We start from the raw sequence: 20,486 nt of genomic DNA, 5'->3' as shown, positions 1-20,486 counted from the left end.
GTTGATGTGGGTATCTTAGGGGTCAGGCTGGGGTCCCCAAGGTCAGAGTACCCTGGCAGATGCAGTGCTTGTTGTCCAGTAAATGACAGCAGGTGACCTGGCTAGGGGTGGAGGGAGTGGGACTCTCATCAGATGGGTCCTGGAGGGCAACCTGAAGCTCAGAGTGGACCAGTTGAGGACTGGGCCCCGCTTGTGTGTGGGGCAGGTGTTGCAGCTTCATCAGCCTGCAGTGTTCTGGGGCGTGCTCAGGGCAGGCTGGCCAAAGGCTTGGAGTGGAAGGGGTGTGTATTAGTCCATTTTCATGCTGCTGATTAAGACATATCCGAAGCTGGGAAGAAAAAGAGATTTATTTGGACTTACAGTTCCACATGGCTGGGGAGGCCTCAGAATTATGGCGGGAGGCAAAAGGCACATCTTACATGGGGCAGCAGCAAGAGAAAATGAGGAAGAGACAAAAGCGGAAACCCCTAATAAACCCATCAGATCTCGTGAGACTTGTTCACTACCACGAGACTAGGACAGGAAAGACTGGCCCCCGTGACTCAATTACCTTCCCCTGGCTCCCTCCCACAACACGTGGGAATTCTGGGAGATACAATTCAAATTGAGATTTGGTGGGGACACAGCCAAATCATATCAGGGTGGTATGGGTATTCACGGTTATTGAGCAGCTGCCCCCTGTGCCCTGCCTGGCATTGTGCTGAGTACGCTGGGAGTGGCATGGCATTACTCTACCAGTTTACAGAGCAGGAAACAGAGCCTCCGGGTTCACTGCTGGTCATTGACGAAAGCAGGGCGATGCTGATGATAATGATGATGAGGGTTAGCAGAATCACTCCCATTTACTCAGGACAGTGCACGCCTGGCCACATGCTACGTACTTTACACACGTTACATTTCATCCTCACCACCACCCTGTATGTCAGGTACTATCATTGCTCTTTCAAAGTGGAGGAGATTACAGCTCAGTAAAAGGTAATTGACGGGCTCAGAGTTGCATGGTTGGTGGGCGGCTGAGCCAGGATTTAAACTCAAGTCTATCTGACTCTGGGAGCCCAGGCTCTTTCCTTGTTACAGCCCCACTTGTCCTTGGGGCTGAAGCTTGTGATGAACTCTAGGTTTTGTTTTTAATGGATGTGAGCTGGGTGGGCTGAATCTGCAAGTATAATAGTAGGTCTTTACGTGATGTGATAGGCTAGACGATGCTGCAGTAATAAACAGCCTCCAAAGCTCTGTAGCATAACGAAGAAAAGCTTATTTCTTGCTCATGCTTCACATCCAGTCATGGCAGGGTTGGAGTTGGTTGCTTTGTTCCTGAGTCCCTGGGGGACCCAGGTGTTGGTGATCTCCGCAGTGCGGTAGGAGGAGGATATGGTAAATCACTAATGGGCTCTTGGAGCTTGTACCTGGACATGACACCTGCCACTTCTTGCATTTCCTTGGCCAAAGCTAGTCACATGGCCACTCCTGATTTCAAGGGGGCAGAGAGGTACATTGCATGTGCCTGGAGGAGAGAAGAACTGGAAATAATAGGTGAACAGTACTAATGACCCTCACAGTGATTCATGGGGCCTGTTTGGTCAGCACCCCAAGATGGCTCCTTTTTAAAACAGATGAGGGCTGGCCCTAGAGCAGTCCTGGGGAAGGTCTTGGATTAGACTTGGTTACTCCATCCCTCCCACTCTGTCTGTCCCAGCTCTTTTGAGGGAGGGGGTGGCATTTTATTCTCCATTCAGAAAAGGAGGGACCAAGTGAGACTCTTGCCAACAGCGTGGCTGGGAAACAATTGCCCTAAGAGGACAGGGGCCAAAAAGTCACCACACCTCCTTCAAGGCCTCTGTATAGAAGGAAATCTGTGATTTATGCTCTGTAACTTCTGGGTGGTACATAGTCATTCCTTCCTGGACACTGTTTGCTGTGTATATAGCGACTCATCCTTTGACATTTCGCACCATTATCTTTCATTTTTCTTGATCCGTGCAGTGAATGGATCCGTAACGCCACCCTGTTTTTAAGAAAGCCGAGCTGTGATTTAGAGAAGTTGTTACTTGCACAAAACCTCACAGTGGTCAGGTGACTCTACCAGGATCAGGACGTTTCTATTCTGGCCCCATTCCCCTTGCTAGTCAGTTAGAGCTGGCTATTGACCCGGGTAGCCTGGCCTGCAAGGAGGAACCAGGGGACCGTGAGCTTTGTAGGAGCCTGGTCTGCTCAGCTCTGTCTCAGGGCAACAGCCTACTACTTTAAAGGAGGAAATAATAAAGGTCACTCTTGTCAGGTGTCTTAACCCTTTGGGTACCAGAGTCAGCCTAAATGCTTGCAGCAGTCTTGGCCCAGGCTCTTGCCTACCGAGGCCATGTCCTTTTCTTTCTCCAGTCCCTGCTTGGCGTCGCTCCTGTGGCCATGGAAGTATGGGGCAAGGAGAAAAGTTGACAGTTTGGACATGGAAATTTTGTGTTGTTTGGGGCTGCAAGGAGGTATTGATGAGAAGCGTCATTGGATTGAAAGTTCTTGACCTCAGCATTTGTATTTAAGTTCTGAAAATTGCATGATTTCTATAATTCAGGATAGACCCTTTCGGCATTTATGGATAGATGGTAGCAGCAAAATGGGAAAGGTGAAGGGTCCGTTTTCACAAATAACAAGACTTCTGGGCAGGGGTGCAGGGCAGAACTGTGGACTGGAGTAGGGCCTGTGAGCTTCCAGATTGAGCCTTTGGCTGCTTGTTTATCTTCTTTCTTCAAAAATCCTGTGGAACCTGTTGGACATGTGTGTGCTGACAGCAGGCTGATTTGTAATCATTTGTAAAGCCATGTGGTCTATCTGTGACAGCGACTCTAACTGGGAGTTTAATGCTTGCATTTACCCGACTCCCACCCCCCAATATTTTCCTAGTGACTCAGAGTGCTGGAAGCAGGGCATTGTCTGGGTGGAGTCCCTTCCGCCAGCCAGCAGCTCCTTGAAGGCGAACGGCACTGCAGGGGCCTGTTGGGTTCTATAAACAGAAAAGTTTTACATGCTGGTCACAAGGTTAGCTTAGACTGTGGCTCTCATGGTGAGGGAAACGGTGTCTTATAAATAAGATGTGAGGCTCCTTTTATCTCCTGGAAACTGGGGAACATTTTGTAAGAATTTTTCTAAGGAGTGGTGTTGAAAAAACAAAGCAAAGGCACAGTGGCAGGCCTAAGGCTGTGTTTCAGAGAAGCCCCTGAAATGCAGTCTTGGTGAGTGCGTGGATGTAGCTGAAGCCCCCAGCTGGCAGGTTCGGGGCCTCCTTTTCCGTTCCCTGTCTGGCTCTGGGGAATTTTCCCTCAAGCTGCTGCCCCCACTTGGAAGAAACTGGTAGCAACTAGCAGAGGTCACAAGCAAGGAGTCAGAGAACCGGGTTCAAGTCCTGGGTGTGTGACTTTTGTCTACCCAACCTTAATGTATTGTGGTCATTGACTGAGGTCTTACTACGTGTCTGAAACATTGCTAGGTGCTTTGCATAATGTCTCAATTCATTTTTAGAATAACGAGAAAACGGAAGTTTCCAGAAGAACAAGCAGGACCAATTCAGGTCTGCTGACTCCAAGGCCTGCACTCTTTTTGTTTTCTTTTGTTTTTCTTAAGATAACATTCATATAACACAAAATTCATTTTAAACATTTTATAGTGTGCAGTTCAGTGGTTTTTATATATTCACAATTTGGGTAACCACCACCACTATCTAATTCTAGAGCATTTTCATCACCCTAAATGAAGCCCCTTTCATCTGAATTCCTCCTTTCTCTCATCCTTTGTCAACCACTAGTCTACTTTCTGTCTGTATGGATTTGCCTATTCTGGACATTTTGTATAAACAGAATCATACCATATGTCAAGACCTGAACTATGGACCATGTTGTGTTTTGGAAAAATCAAATCACTTCACTGCTCTACAGCTATTTAGTTGCAGCGTGTTGTGGTTGTAGGTATTTTTATTTTCTTTTTGGGTATCTCTGTAGGTTTATTGTGTGTCAAAGGCATTCTGTGAGCAAATGTGAGGATTTTATTGTCGTAACTTTTGCCTTGGACCTATGTCTTAATTACAGGCCACTCTGAGAGTGAATCTTAACTAGTTTTTTTAAAGGGAACATGTTGACTTATTTCCTAAGGACATTATGAAGAAAACCAGAGACATTTTTAACCTATGTAATCACTGAGTTGCTATAGGAAAAACTGGGTAATTGAATATGATTAAAAGGGAGTATCTTTTAGGTGGTTCTGTAAGCAAGAAAATTGCCACCAGGGCAACAAAAACACAGGATGTAAGTAAAATCTTCATTAAACAAGGTATATGTAAACTCCACGAATATGGCAGGTCAGTGACCATAAGGAGAGAATAGCCCTCACCTCTAGATGCTGTGGCAGGGACATTGTTACAGATGATCTGGTTGAAATGGCAGCATTTGAAAATAAAATGTAAACATGAGGCAGTAGGAGTAAAACCTCTAGTTGTCTTAGCTCATTGAATTCCAGGACTGCCTAATGCTGCCTGACTTCTTCAAGTTCATTCTAGAATCCCAGACTGTTAAAGCTGGCCAGGACATTGAAACGAGATAGACTGACACTTTCATGTTGCAGAGGGGGAAAGTTAAGGCAGATGGAAGTTAAATGATTTGTCTATCGTCATCATACATGAATTGTTAGCGGGGTCTGGTCTAGAATTCACATCTTTTAACAAAAAGAAATTGAATATTGATCTGTACGATTTTTGGCATTGGAATCAACTCTTCCTTGGAAATATTTGGGACCTGGGTGATGAATACCTTCTACTTCTTTGCCACTTCCTTTGCCACATTTATTTCCATCTCTCCCATGCACTATTTATTTGTGCCTGACCCCCTCCACACACAAACACACAAACAAAAAGAGCTTATCACTGTATAACCAACTGAGTTCTGAACTGTAGATATGTCGGGAGAGATTGGTGTTGACAATTTTGGTAAATACAGTGAGAAAATTTGGAAACTCTGATGTTCTTCTTGGAGCATGGGATTTAAAAATATTTCGCAATGGCTCAACCCCATCTTGCCCAAAATATGGTAAGTAGGTAAATCAAAAAGGAGGAAGGAAGGAACCCATCACTTTACATTACTAAAATAATTTCAACTTTTTAAAGATTTGTATCTCTTTCTTTTTTGATTTTCTGATCTGTTTAGGTATTACTGATTATACCTTCTTTAAGGATGTGAATTGAACTCAGAGGGGGCAAGAGCTTGCAGATGGAAGGTTGCAATGTGAGCTGGCTGCAAAGCCTGCAGTAGCGCACAAGCCGCCTGATGCCGAATCCCAGGCACTGAGAGTCCTACCAAGAAGCTTAAAGGATTTGACCAGTTAGGAGCTCAGCTCAAATCTCTGCAGGAAGGCCCTGAGGGCTGAGAAGGGTCCAATCAGCCTAGACCTCACTACTCGAAGGGGTATCCACGGACCAGCATCATTGGCATCACCTGAGAGCTTGTTAGAAATGCAGAGTCCTGGGTCCCACTCCAGACTTCCTGAGTCAGAATGAGCATTTTAATGAGATCTCTAGGTAATTCATTAAAATTTGAGAAGCCCAAGATTAGAGACCTTATGCCAGGGAAATTAACAAATGATTGGGAGAAGGGATGAATTATGCTAGTTAAGACTAAAATATATGCTGTTTCTGTACCTGAATAGTTGACCTTTGCTCAGTTGAGGGGGAAGCTGAAGACACAATACGGGGGACTTGCTTTCCTAACACTTCAGAGGGAGGAAGGGACGCATTATTGTGACAGGCCCTTATTGTGCAAATGAAAGCAGATGTCCACAGCCATGATGGTGACAGTAATTTCCCAGGAGATGAGCTGACCTAGGGGATGCTTCTAGTACCTCTCAGCTGGGATCCTGCAGCCCCAACACACTGGAACATGGGGGTGGCCAGCGAGATGGAACTGACACCAACATTCCATTCTCTGGATGCCCCGGCCTGCACGCCTCAGCTGTTTTCACTCATTCGGCAAAAAAAGAGAGACAGAAAGGAAACAAAAGCCGGCTGTGGCAGAGGCCGTGTTAATTAGTAAAACCTGATATGTCTGTGTACTGGGTCGGCACTAGGACAAGCAGGAGGCCCTTGCCCTATGTGGTTACTTGTTGTCCATCAGGAATGAGCCTATCCAAGCTGTCGGGTCCATGTTCCTACAAGGAGCGCTCCTCAGCTTCCTGAGTCAGGCAGAACATGCAAATGGGGCCATTTATGGTGCCATGGGGGGTTTTGTGCTCATCTCCTGTGGCTCCAGGGGCCAGTGTGAACACTTCTAAATGTGGGTGTTAACCTATGAAAATGTGGAAAATGTGCCAGCCTGCAGGCAGGTGATTATGTGCAATGAATGGCGGTATGGCAAAGACTGGGATTTCACTCTCTTGCATACGTGTGATACAATTGTTATATTTCTTTTTTCCTTCTTTGAAAATTGGTAATTGGAGCATATGGCTGAAAGTCAACTATTTTTAAAGTAATGGAAATTTAGCAATTCAGCATGTTGAAGCAGGCTGTTTGGCTGTTTAGAACAATGTTTTTCTTAGATGCCATCAGTTTACCACACCACCCTTGACTGGGAAATGGGGCTAAGATTTTAATAAATTAGCCAAACAAGAAACCTGACTTACCCTTGAAATAAGATGGGTGTCATCTTATTTGTGCAGTGTAGTCGCCCTGGAAGGACTATTAGAAGACCTAAATTCTCTGTTTTGAGAAGTCTAGGCTTGATTTTTTTAGCTGCTAAAAAATGTGCAGGTGGTGGCCTGAAGCCAAGTGTGACGATTTGGAACCACAGCGGGTAAGCTGTGTGAGGTCCTTCCCTTTTGGGAAGCAGATGTGAGTTTAGTGGACCTAGCAGTAATAACAAGGGCTACAACGAGAGCTGTAATCCCATTTAACTAGATATTTACAATAATGTATGAGGTGGGCAACTTCATCCTCCTTCTTCAGAGAGGAAACTAAGGCTCTGTGAGGCCAGGCCCAGTGGAAGGCCCAGCAAGAGGCACAGCCTGGGTTTGGATCTGATCTGGCTGACTTCAGAGCCTTTGCTGTTTCCTCTAAACAGATAGAGCAGCATTTTTAGAAATATAAACGAGAATTCCATTCTTGAGGTGATTTATGTCTGTGTTAGGATGGGATATGTGTCTGTGTGCTGGGTGGGCAAGGAGGAGAGTGCTTGGCAAAGTCACAGGGTAAAAGTGACACCACTTCCTGGAATACCAAGAACATAGTATCCTTAATACAAAAAGAGACATAGTAGAATGAAAAATGCTATGGTGTTGAATGCAAAATTTACATTCATTTATAATGGAAAAACCCAACCCTTGAAAGCAGTTCTGTGCAGTCCCTTGGATGTCTCTCATCACCCCACACTGGACTTCTCTGCCGTAGGGTTGCTGGAGTGGAAAAGCTGGGGAAGCGCTCGTGTAGTTGCAAGTCCTGGGCCATCTGGGCCTTTTCCACTCTCCGAGCTATATGTGGTGAAAAGGAATTGCTTAACTGTGTAAACTGGTGTGGGAGAGTTGGTGCTATGCTCTGTTTGTACAGCTGCTCCCGGGGCTCTGGCTCTGCTATCTTTCATGGCCCAGAGATACCCATGAAAAGACAAAGGAAGGGTTTCCAGAGGCTGGAGGAGGTGAGAACTTGGCCGAGGAGGTGGGTTCTCTGAGTTCCTGTGAGCATTGATGGTCAGTCTTTCAAAAGAAAATGTATATTTATTTAAAAAAATTGTAATACATGTTGAATTTCCATGGTTCAAAATTTAAAAATTACCAGAGGGTTTGCAATTGAAAACTTCCTTCTGCTGTTTTCCACATAGCCCCAGTTTCCTTCCTCATAGCCAGTCATTGTTACTAGTTTCTCGTGTAGCCAAGTAAATACATCTTTATCCCTCTTAGCTTCTTTTTATACACACAGAAGCATGCTATGTCTACTAATCTGTCCCTTACTTTTTCCTCACTTTCTTGTTCTTTTTTTCTTCCAGCTGCACAAGATACCATTGACCTGATGTAATTTATTTAACTAGTACCTAATTGGCCTTTAGTAGTGTGCAATCTTTTGCTATTAAGGTGCTGCAGTGAATAATCTCATTTATTTGTCATTTTGCACACATGTGGGATAAAATGATAGATGATAAGTTTCTGGGTCAAAGGAAATGCACATTGTAATTTTGATGGATACTACCAAATTGCCATCCAGGAGCCTCATATCAGTTTCTAGCCCCACCAGCAATCGATGAGAATACGTTTCCTCACATTACACACACTGTGTTATCAAACCTTTTGAGGTGGCTGCCTCATAGCTGAAAAAATAACCTGGGTGTAATTTTTAGTGATGATCCAATCTTGAAAAATGATAGAAAATGGCACAGTTGTTACTTCTGCCTTTGTGGTGATGAATCTGGTGTGGTGTTTCCAATGTTTTGGAGTGGTAGAGGAATCGACTACCTGTACAAGTGAATAATAGTTAAAACATTGAAATGCAAGTCCATATAATGCTTTTAAAACAGGACATCACATAGGTGGTAAGATATGGCCAAATGAATTATTAAAAACCGTCTGCTTTTGGTTTTATTTATGATGGTGCTTCCTCTCTAATATTGTTATGACATATAGGACTTGGATCAGAGAGTCGTGGAAACATAACGCCAGCAGCTTCAATGACTTCAGCGGTACTTGTCCCCAGGGACCTTCCACCTGAGTTGCTCTTTACCAGCTCTGTTTTGGTGCAGTTCTGCTGCCTTTGCCACATCCATGAGACACAAAGTCTCATCTGGAAAAGATGATACATAGATCCAAGCATCAGAGCACTTCAGAGTTGGGAGAACTTTGAAGGTCCTCTCCGCCATGTTTCTCTTCTTTACTGGGAGGTCATGGAGAAGAACTTGCATGTAGTACTTGCCTTGAGCAAAAGGTTAGGATTTTTATTTTTATTTTAGATTCCATTACTACTGCAGGTGAATTAGGTATGGTTTCAGGAAAGGAGAGTTTGTTCTATGGGCTTTATATAAAAGGCAAGCTGGGCATGTAGGGGTGCGGGAGCATGAAAATGGGAGAGGACTTTTGGGAAGATTTGCTAACAGAGGCTCATGTTAAATTATTTGTCAACATAATGTGAAGACATAGAGAAAAACATAGTATCACTTTACAAATAATCAAAAAAGACTAAGTGTCTCAATACACACAAGGTCTCCTAGAGTCACACTCAGCCCATGCCAGTGAAAGTTAGGATTGGAATAAATCCCTACCAGCCATAAGCTGAGTGAAGAACTTGCATGCCAAGTTCTAAACATCACAATTCAGTCCAGGTTCCCTTATCTAACATGCTAAGGTGCTAGTTAGACCCCAATCCAGGTTAAATCAGGTCTGGTTTTCAGTATCCTCATTCTTCCTGAGATTTCCACGTGAATGAAAGGGTGCTGACCACACATGTAAGTGTTCTTTGCTTTACTGAAAGCTTTGGGCAGATGGTCTTGAGCCTCTCCTTCCCCTCTCTAACACCTCAGCAAACCACTGGGGTAAATGCATCATCTCTCTCCACCATCCCTACTCCAGCCCCAGGTTTCCCTTAACTTTTGTTTACCTTTGTTTTTTAAACAGCTGTATTAAGATATAATTCATATAGCATGTAATTCATATAATTCAACTTTTGAAAGTGTACAATTCAGTGGTTTTAGTGTTCACACAGTTGTACAACCATCACCACAGTCAACGTTAGAACATTTTCCTTACCCCTAAAAAGAAATTCCATCCCCATTAGCAGTCACTCCTGGCCCTTCCCCCATATCCCTCCCTGTAGCAGCCCAGGGCAATCACTAATTTCTTTTCTGTCTCCGTAGATTTGCTGTTCCAGACTTTCATATAAATGTCAGTATAGTTTGTGTGTGTGTGTGTGTGTGTGTGTGTGTGTGTGTGAGTGAGATTGGCTTCTTTAGGATAATGTTTTCAAAGTTCATCCATGTTGTGGCATGTGTCAGTATTTCATTCCTTTGAATGGCCAAATAATATTCCATTGTATGGATATACCACATTTTGTTTACCCATTCACTGTTTGATGGACATGTGGATTGCTTCCACTTATTGGATACTGTGAATAATGCTGCTATAAACATTCATGTACAAGTTTTTATGTGAATATATGTTTTTTCTTTTTTTTTTTTTTTTTGAGATGGAGTCTCGCTCTTGTTGCCCAGGCTGGAGTGCAATGGTGTGATCTTGGCTCACTGCAACCTCTGCGTCCTGGGTTCAAGTGATTCTCCTGCCTCAGCCCCCCAAGTAGCTGGGATTACAGGCACCTGCTACCATGCCTGGCTGATTTTTTGTATTTTTAGTAAAGATGGAGTTTCACCATGTTGGCCAGGCTGGTCTCAAACTCCTGACCTCAGGTGATCTGCCTGCCTTGGCCTCCCAAACTGCTGGGATTACAGGCGTGAGCCACTGTGCCTGGCCTGTTGTTTTTATTTCTCTTAGCTATATACCAAGGAGTGAAATTGCCAGCTCCTACCGTAACTCTGTGTAACATTTTGAGGAACTGGCAAACTGTTTTCCAAAGTAGCTGCACCATTTTACATTCCTACCAGCAATGTATAGGGGGTCTAATTCCTCTAAATTCTCCCCAATACTTGTTATTATGTGTCTTTTTTTGTTACAGCTATCCTAGTGGATGTGGAGTGGTGTCTCATTATGGTTTTAATTTGCATTTATCTAATGACTAATGATGTTGAATATGTTTTCATATGCTTATTGGATTTTATATACCATTCAGATCCTTTCCCCATTATTTATTTATTTTCTTTTGAGATGGAGTTTTGCTCTGTCACCCAAGTTGGAGTGCAGTGGTCCCATCTCAGCTCACTGCAATCTCTGCCTCCCGAGTTCAAGCAATTCTCTCACCTCAGCATCCCAAATAGCTGGGATTACAGGTGTGCGCCACCATGCCTGGCTGATTTTTGTATTTTTAGTAGAGATGGGGTTTTATCATGTTGGCCAGGCAGGTCTTGAACTCCTGACCACAGGTGATAGGCCTGCCTGGGCCTCTTAAAGTGCAGAGATTATAGGCGTAACCCACTGCGCCTGGCCTCCATTTTTAAGTCTTTTTATTATTGAGTTAAAGAATCATTTATATATTCTGGATATGAGTCCTTTATTAGATATATGACTTGTATTTCTTCTCATTCTGGTGGTTGTCTTTTGACTTTCTGGGTGGCATCATTTGCAGCACAAAAGTTTTAAATTTTGAAGAAGCTTAATTTATCTGTTCATTCTTTTCCCACTTGTACTTTTGGTGTTGTAGCTAAGTAGCCTTTGCCTAACCCAAAGTCACAAATATTTGCTCCTGTGTTTTAAGAGTTTTATAGTTTTAGATCCTACATTTGGGCCCATGATCCATTTTGAGTTAACTTTTGCGTATGGTATGAGGAAGACGTCTAACTTCATTCTTTTTCATGTGGATATCCAATTGTCACGGCGCCATTTGCTGAAGGCTATTCCTTCCCCCATTGAATTGTCTCGGCACCCTTGTTGAAAAGCAATTGGCTATAAATGTAGGGGTTTATTTCTGAACTTCCAATTTTGTTTCATTGATTTATATGCCTTCCCTCATGCCAGTACTGCCCTGTCTTGATAACTATAACTTTGTCTCACATGTTAATGGGAGAGTTAGGGCAGAAATGGGCAATCTAGACTTTTTCTTTCCCTAGTCTGACCAGTTACTAGATTCTTCAGATCCTTCCTCAAGTTTTCAACCACACTTTATTTGTCCTCTGTATATCTTTGTGACATGTCCTCTTGCTGGTTTCATTTGGTGATGATATCCTGATAGACCTGAGAAATCTCAGCTGTCTGACACCTTAGTTTTCTCCTAGCAATGCCAGCTAACTTCATTCTAACTCAGTTGCTTGGCTCCGAAGCACTTTCTCTGTTGTATAGAATTAAACATTTGGGCCATGAAAGGATGCTCTGGTTCCTGAAATTCTCTAACTGATTAGGTTCAGGATAATAAGCTTACTGTACTGTTAAGAGATGTAAATATCTTTCCAACAGGCTATATGAGCGAGTTATTCTAGTAGATGCCTCTCCCACATGGGCTGTGATACAGACTTTCAAAACCTAACCTTGTCCTCCCTGGGCCTGTCGTTTATTACGGGCGTCTGTAGCATTGTGTTGTAGGCATGAGATTTGCTGATATTGGCATCTTTGTAGTAGTGGAGAAATGGAGGACAGGCAAGAGATCTGCCTGGAGAGGTGGAATGCAGGGCAGGACCATTTCCCATCACTTCAAATTGCTAAACTGAAGAGTACAAAGCCCCCGTGACCTCTGGAATCAACAATAACCACCCTGAGATTGTCATTCCTTTCTGTTGTGGATTGTGTGCAGCATACCTAGAGCTTACACTATGAACTGTATCCTAATTTAAGCTAATTTAAATTTCTGTTTTATATTGGACATGAAAAAAATCTGTACTCCGAAGCTGCCCTTCCTCAAGAGCTTCTGTTAAAGACCCTGGGCTGGGTGTGGTGGCTCACACCTGTAATCCCAGCACTTTGGGAGGCCAAGGCAGGTAGATCACAAGGTCAGGAGATCGAGACCATCCTGGCTAACATGGTGAAACCCCGTCTCTACTAAAAATACAAAAAAAATTAGCCAGGTCTGGTGGCGGGTGCCTATAGTCCCATCTACTCTGGAGGCTGAGGCAGGAGAATGGTGTGAACCCGGGAGGTGGAGGTTGCAGTGAGCCGAGATCGCGCCACTGCACTCCAACCTGGGCAACAGAGCAAGAGTCTGTCTCATAAAAAAAAAAAAGAGACCCTGCCCATGCAAATGGGGCAGGGAAGTGGACATGTCAGAAAGCAAGGGTTATGAGGACAGATTCTGGATGCAGCCCGCCTGAATGCAGTTCCTCCTAAGTGCTCTTGGACAAGTTACTTAAACTGTCCAAGTGTCAGTTTCCTTATATTTAAGATGGTGATAAGAATAGCACCCACCTTCTGGAATTGTTAAAAGGTTGAAATCCCATGTAAGGATCTTAACACAGGCAAGGGTTGGCAAACTTTTTCTATAAAGAGCCAGAGAATCAACATTTTAGGCTTTGTGACACCATAGGCTTTGGGGTTTCTGTTGCAACCACTCGGCCCTGCTGTTGTAGCTTGAAAGCAGCCACAGACAATCTGCAAATGGACGGGCGTGGCTATGTTCCAATAACACTGCGCTTTTCAAAACAGGTGGGGGGCTGGGTTTGGCCTGCAGGCTGTTGTTTGCTGACCCCCGGCTCAGCACAGGGCCTGGCTAAGTGGGCACAATGGGTTTTTCATAAATGCCAGCCATTCTCCCAGCCTGGGGACAGCTCCTTGACATCGGTCTCCTTGTTCATTTGCTCTGTGTTTTTAACAGAATGTCGAGGTCTTGGCCAGCAGGAGCAACACTTCAGAGCAAGACCAGGCGGGGACCGAAATGTGTGTGAAGCTTCTGCAGGAGGAGAATGAGAAGCTGCAGGGAAGAAGCGAAGAGCTGGAGCGGAGAGTTGCTCAGCTTCAAAGGCAGATCGAGGACCTGAAAGGCGATGAAGCCAAGGCGAAGGAAACGCTGAAGAAGTACGAGGTGAGGCTCGCTGGGCCCAGGCCCAGCCTTGGCAGCTGCTGCTCCTTCTTTCCTGTGTAAGTGATTTCAAAAGTAGGGAAGGGATTTATTGTCATGATGTAGTAGGGAAGGTCAAGGCAATAGTGAATACATCCTCTCTGCAAGCCATTTCTTTGATCCCCTGGGAATGGCATGACAGGGAGGCCAGGGAACAGGGACGGTGAGGTCAGGCGGGAACACCGGTCTAGGCACAGGAATCCCCACGCACCCAGATATCAGACATACCCAGCCTTCCATGGCTTCACACAGGCCTCCATCTGATAAAGGCTGTCTTAACACCACCATTAGACCGATTCTCACTCAAGACTATTTATTCTTTTTTAACTCATTGTTGATGTTTTTGAAGTGACACTGATTTTAACAAGCCAATTATCTGGTTGGCCAGACCTCTAGCAGTGGGAAGCTGTGAGTGACAGATGGCACACTCTCAGCAGTAGGAAAGGGCAGCTGACAATGAAGGAGGAGACACATGTGGTCACTGCCTTAGTCTGTCCTGTGCCGCTATCATGGAATACCACATTGGGGTAATTAAGGAAAAATAGAAACGTATTTCTCACAGTTCTGGAGGCTGAGAAGTCTAAAATTAAGGTGCCAACCTCTATCAAGGGCCGTCCTTCTGTGTTGAAGTGTGAATGGCATCACATGGCAGAAGGGCAGAGGTGGAGTGGGGAATTGACTGGCCAGAGAGGGCCACACTTGTCCATTGACCAGGAACCTACTCCTGTGATGACAGTTTGAGCCCATTCATAAGGGCAGAGCCCTCATGGCCTCATCACCCGGTAAAGGTCCCACCTTTTCATACTATTACAATGGCAATTAAACTTTCAACACATGCTTTTTGGGGGACACATTCAAACCATAGCAGTTATCCATCAGGACCACCTGGATACCTTTTATAAAACTGTGTGTGTGTGGGTCCATTCAATACCTACTGTTTTCAGATCTCCAGGAATAAGGCCAGATACTTCTATTAAAAAAAAAAAAAAAAAAACAAAACCCCAGCTAGGCATGGTGGCTCATGCCTGTAATTCCAGCTACTTGGGAGGCTGAGAGGTGGGAGGAGGATCACTTGAGCCCGGGAGTTCATGACCAGCCACAGCAATATAGTGAGACCCTGTCTCTAAAAAAATAAAAAATAAAAAGTCACCCGAGATAATGTGGATGTTCACACCTGGCTGAGAACTGGAACTGCAGATAGGCACATACATCCAAGAACACGGCTGTCGTGTGCCACCTTCGGTCTGTGACAGGCACGTTGTGACCATAACCACTGCCCTATGAGTGTCTTCAGTGTTCATTTAATTCCACTGAGTCAGTTTCATAGGTACAGCACACATCTAAGTGCCCACTGACCCAGTGTTTCATTGTAGGGAGAAATACGACAATTAGAGGAGGCCCTTGTGCACGCCAGAAAGGAAGAAAAAGAAGCTGTGTCAGCCAGAAGGGCCCTGGAGAATGAACTGGAGGCTGCTCAGGTAAACACCAAGGGCTGTTGTCATTACTCCCTCAAGAAGAATGCACAGAGTTGGAACACCAGAGGGGCGTGCAGAGATTGTCCTTGGCCCTCTCTTTCCATGTAGCTCCCTTCCACCCATAATAACCACTCAGTTATTTGAACTATCCATCTAGACCAGCGGTTCTCAACTGGGGGGGATTGGTAATGCCTGAAGACAATTTTGATTGTCACAACTGGGGAGATGCTACTGGCGCCTCGTGGGTGGAAAACAGGGATAGGGATGCTGTTAAACATCCTGTGAAGCACAGGACAGCCCCCGCTGCAAAGAATGATCGGGCCCCAAATGTCAGTAGTGCGAAGGCAGAGAGCCCTCGGTTTAGATGTTAAAGAGCTTGACAGCTTTCCAAAGATAAAATATGAGTGATGTGAGAAGGCCGGCAGGACTGGCCCCCGAGGCAGTGTGGAGTCTGCTTTCTGGCAGAAGCCAATTTCCCTTCTCCTCTGGGCAAATGCACTCTATAGAGTACAGTCCTTCAGGATGGCTATTCAGAGAGGCAGGGGGAAGTCATTTCCTTGAAACTGGATAGTTATCGCTATTCAAAATTAGTAGGTTCTTAGAAAATTAGATTTTCCCGTTTGAAGTCCATTCTCAAGAAAGGCCTGCACTGCAGTTCTGATTGACTTTGCACAGTGACCTCCGGGTGATGCAGGTGTGTCCTTCTCCTATTGGCTCTCGGGATGCCGCTTAAGTATCTCAGGTGAGTTTCTGAGGAGGTAGAAGCCAGTGTTTTTGAGAGCTGTCTAAGAGGAAGGTTGTTAAAGTTTTCCATTCAGGACCCACTTGTAGTCAGGGATAGGTGAAGTGGGGGCATTAAAAGTGTTAAGAGCCGAGTCAGGTTCAGATTTGTAAATGCCTTGTTGCAGCTTTCCTGGACAGTGTTCAGCTTCATCTCCTAGAGTACAGAGGAGAGGAAGGATTCCCACAGGTCAGCCTAGCTTGGAGACTCTCCCCCAAAATCAGAAGCCGGTGCCTTCTCCTCCTCTTGGGACAAAACTCGCGTTTGCGTAAAGTCCCGATTTTTCCTGAGTTCAATGTCTGACTGCCTTCACTTTGGATTTTTTTTATTTCTTTAAATCTAGATCTTCATTACACAATCTTGTGGGGTTGATTTTGTGTGGATGGCACTTTTGCTGTGCTGCTGTTTAAAGCTTAGGTTGGTTACTGTTACCCAACCTGGCTGCCAGAGTGTGGGGTTTAAATTTGTGAGGTGGTTGGGGCCAGAAAGAAAGGAAACATATTTGTACTCTATAGGGATAAACATCTCTACCTTCATGGTATGTCCACACCAAGTCCCCAGTGCAGCTATGGGTCTCTCAGAACTTTTCCTTTGGTCAAACAGGAACTTTTCGCACATATGGAAGTGGTTCCCCTGCTGGGAATATGTGCTCATAGTGAATTCAGCGCAGAGAACAGATGATGGCCTTGGGGCCTGAAGATCTTAATGTAATCCCCACCCACCCCCACCTCCGGATCTCTAGCCTTGCCTTGGAAATTATCCCTGACATGTTACTTTTGTTGAGACCTGTTTTCCCAGTGGTGTGGGGATGGTGAGAGTGCTTCATACAGTGTGTGGATGTGTTAGCCACTGGCAGTGCAGCTGGCAAGAATTGAAAATGGGCCTGACAGTTTCACTATCTTTACCTGAATTATCTGGTCTTAAAAGTAATGCCATGAAAAAAGCACCATCGCTCTAAAATACTTTGTTTTCTTTAAAATTGGAAACCAGATAGTCAGCTCCTTTTGTTTGATTACTCTTTCTGTGTACCTCTCATCCTCGAAGGTGGCAACCCAAAGGGACCTTAGCCCTTGAGGAAAGAAAAAAGTAACTGGTATTTTTCTCTGTCTTTGTGCTATTAGTCTCTTGCATCTTCACGTGTGATAAATAGATTTCTTTACATAGCAGCTGATGACGCTGGTAAATTTATGTCTGATTTACCATGACTCATTTAAAAAGTTGCAGAGGGGCATAAAGATGCTGTTCTTGGTTTGCTCAGTGCCCTATACCACTTGCTTCAGGACTGTGTTGCTGTCTAGGGCTACTGCAACTGCACTTAAGGCAAGGCATCTATGATTCTGTTTAAAAGTGCCTTCTGCAGATGGGGAAGTAAAGAAGCCTTTGCTGGAGAAACCACAGTTCTTTCCTTCAGGAAGGGGTAACAGTGCATACGTTATTCCTGGGGCTTTCCCTCCCACCGCATTGGACTTTTGAATATTGAGACAACCAAGGAAAAAGGGCCCAAGGCTTGCGCTGTTGCAGCTCACAGACACTGAGTGGCAGGGACTCCAAGAAGACCAACTTCCTTCTGGTTAAGCTGCCCATTCCTTGACACCCATAGGCTCACCTGCAACTTGGCTGTCGTTAATATGAGCTAATTGGGACCTCAGTTATAGGGTGAAATCTGTGTCCGTTGACAGATAATGGTCCCCGAGCTCAAGGACACTCACCCTACATCTACCCGTGTTGTGTCTCGGATTCTCCTACCTGATATATTTTCCCTAAATTTTCATCTCATTATTCATCGATGAGCTTGTATTGCTGGCCTTGGAGATAGAGTCTCTGTAGCTACAGAGCATTTCACTCCTGATACTGTCCACATGAAGGGTCAGAAAAATGCAAAGTTGTCACGTTTGCTTCTTTTCCTGTGAATTTGGGGCATTTTCTCAGCAGTGACTTATTGGAACATATTTCATTTCTTTAATTACGGAGGAGGAAGACCATTGTTCTAAACAGTGTTTCTAAACCTTAGTACATATTAGAATTATCTGGGGAGCTTTCAAATGCAAATGATTATGGACCCCATGCTAAGAAAAATTGTGATTCCATCAGAAAAAGCTAGAATCTACATTTTAAGTACAGACACCCCATCCTTGCTTGGTGATTCTAACATAAGAAGCCTTGGGATCACTTTTGGGGATAGGCATTCATTTTTAATAGCTAAGTGTTTATCATATGCCTAATAGTCAACATACCCAGATAGACAGAAAATCTCTCCCTTGCCTTTACGGAGCTTACTACCTTGCAAAAGAGGCAAGCATATAAGAAATAATTTAAAAAGAATGTAGCAAATCTATTCTTCTAGGCAATGTGTGTGTGTTGGGGTGGCGGGTGTTGGCAGGCCCTAGGCCCAGAGTGGTGAGTCTGTGGTGTCTCTTGTGGTTCAGGAGAAAGAGCCAGGCAGCCCTGCCTGAGCCAAGAGTGGAGCAGAAACGCATGCACGAACCACATGGAGGCTGAGTAGAGCTGGGTCGGCTTGTCTGCTGCCTGGAGCCCTTGGGATTGGGGTCTAAGAGGAGGAGAAAGGCTGGGGGATTCCTATGGGGAGGGGGTTGAGTTGGATCCTGAAGGTTCTACAGGAAGCCATTGGGGGCCCTCTGTATTTGTTGTTTTCACGGATTGACAATTTTTGGGACACGTGTTTTGAGGGTTTTGTCCCATACCATACCTCACTGGTTCTATAACTCCTCCTCACCCTTTGCCCCAACACTGTGAAATCATCGATCAACAGAAACCCCAGGTTTGACCCTGCTTCTGGTGGGTGCCCAGCAGCAGCTGTGCTGGAGCACACTCCTGCTAATTCCCGCCACACTGAACTTCTGATTACCTTTCTTTTTGCCACCATCTTTTCCCCAACAGCTTTTGTTAACCTTGGTTCTCTGCAGCAATTAACTTCAGCAGGTTGGCCAGGTTGGCTGCTTCTCAAAGTGCAGCCAGCCCAGCAGACCCCAGGGACCGGAAGGACCCTGTAGGTGCTGTTTTAGCCCCACATCACGTGGTTCGCAGAGCAGATCTGTTCCTATGCTCTGCAAACCAGGAGAGTCCGAAGTGATTTGGAATGTTTTCAAAATCCTGAGTTACTGCCTGTGGCAGCAGCTTGTAAACTGTTAAGCACTGTACAAATATAAACCATTGTTCTTGTGCAGTCACTGCAGGGACACAAGACCGGGTAGGCCCTGAGCTGTTTCTGTAGTGGCCCCGTCAGCCCTCAGTGCCTGACAACGTTTTCGAGATGATCTAGTCTGTGTTTGAGTCAGGTTTCTCTGTTCCAAGCTGTGCCTCTTCTTATTATCCTTGTACCTATGGCCCTAATGCTTAGCCATTTAAAGAAGCCACCATAACCTTCCTATAATATTTTAGGATTTTATTTTGGAATTGCATGTTGTTTACATAAAGAACATAAGTCTGTGTGACTTTGTGAGATGAGAGCCTCAGGGGAACTAAGGGGAGTATTGCACTCAAGATGGTTGTATTTTAAGGTAGGCACTAGTATTTGGTGCTGATTCAATCAGTAACCACTTACCTGACTAGTATTTTATTTGACTAGTGTCTCTTCCATTTAACACCTTCTATTCATCAAGTTCACCAACCTGTGTGTTTCCAAATTCCTTTTTGCCTGTGTCTGAGTCCAATTCATGGATTCTGTTGATGACAACTGCCTTTACCCAAGTGGACCTTTGTTCTGTGGGGTAGTGTTCTCTTAGCGATTCATTTTTAGTTATTCTAACTGTAAGAACCATCTGCATAGCGTAGTAAATACTGGAGCGTTAGGTGTGATGCTGTGTGTCACAGGATATAAATTGCCAAGTAGGTTTAGGTTGTGGTAATGTATAGCTTGACCTCGATTTTCAAGCATGAACATTCGGGTTTTCAGACACTATCCTGAATTCCCACCAGCAGCAGCCTTGGCCATGTATTTCTGTAGCACGTTGTTTGTCTGCCCCTTCATGCCTGTGGATGTTTTTGGGTAAGTCAACTTTCCTTTTTGGTCCTTGAATTTCAGAACCAACAATGTCCTTCTATCTCTCTGACGGCTTTATTTTGATCTTCTTTCTCATCACGGACTTAACAGATCTGATTGCTTTGCAGTGTGACTGTGAAGTTCCCTGTGCCACCTGTTCCTGTGGCTACCTGGTTGGTAGGTGACAGCACTGTCCTTTCCCTACCATTTGCAGGGAAATCTGAGTCAGACCACCCAGGAGCAGAAGCAGTTGTCTGAGAAGCTCAAAGAGGAGAGTGAGCAGAAGGAGCAGCTAAGAAGGTTGAAGAACGAGATGGAGAATGAGCGGTGGCACCTGGGCAAGACCATTGAGAAACTGCAGAAGGAGGTGAGGGGCTGGAGGACGAAAGAGGATGTAGGGCCAGATGCCTTTGTTGGACCCAGTCCCCTCTGAGGGTCTGGTGAAAGCCTGGGAAACCTGCAGTAGGTCTAAGCACAAAAGTGTCAGGAATTTGCAGCTCCCAAGAGGCAGCTCTTTGGATTTGTTGAAAAGATAGAAACTGGTCTAGAAAACATTAATGCCAGTACCCTCTGGAT

The 20,486-nt window shown here is 44.8% G+C and overlaps 1 protein-coding gene across 2 annotated transcripts in view; it reads left to right on the top strand.

Moving 5' to 3' along the window:
* The window catches only part of CGNL1 (cingulin like 1), a 108,569-nt gene that overhangs the window by 63,826 nt on the left and 24,257 nt on the right, over positions 1–20,486 (top strand). For both annotated transcript variants that reach the window (XM_003266972.4, XM_030814042.1), the window contains exons 8-10: positions 13,412–13,618; positions 15,028–15,132; positions 20,125–20,277. In XM_003266972.4, the coding sequence (XP_003267020.2) occupies positions 13,412–13,618; positions 15,028–15,132; positions 20,125–20,277 (465 nt within the window). The remainder of the gene's footprint in view (positions 1–13,411; positions 13,619–15,027; positions 15,133–20,124; positions 20,278–20,486) is intronic.

The sequence above is a fragment of the Nomascus leucogenys genome, chromosome 6 (genome assembly GCF_006542625.1).
Source record: "Nomascus leucogenys isolate Asia chromosome 6, Asia_NLE_v1, whole genome shotgun sequence".
Lineage (NCBI taxonomy): Eukaryota > Metazoa > Chordata > Mammalia > Primates > Hylobatidae > Nomascus > Nomascus leucogenys.
The sequence above is the reverse complement of the archived record's forward strand: the minus strand, read 5'-3'. Positions and strand labels throughout refer to the sequence as shown.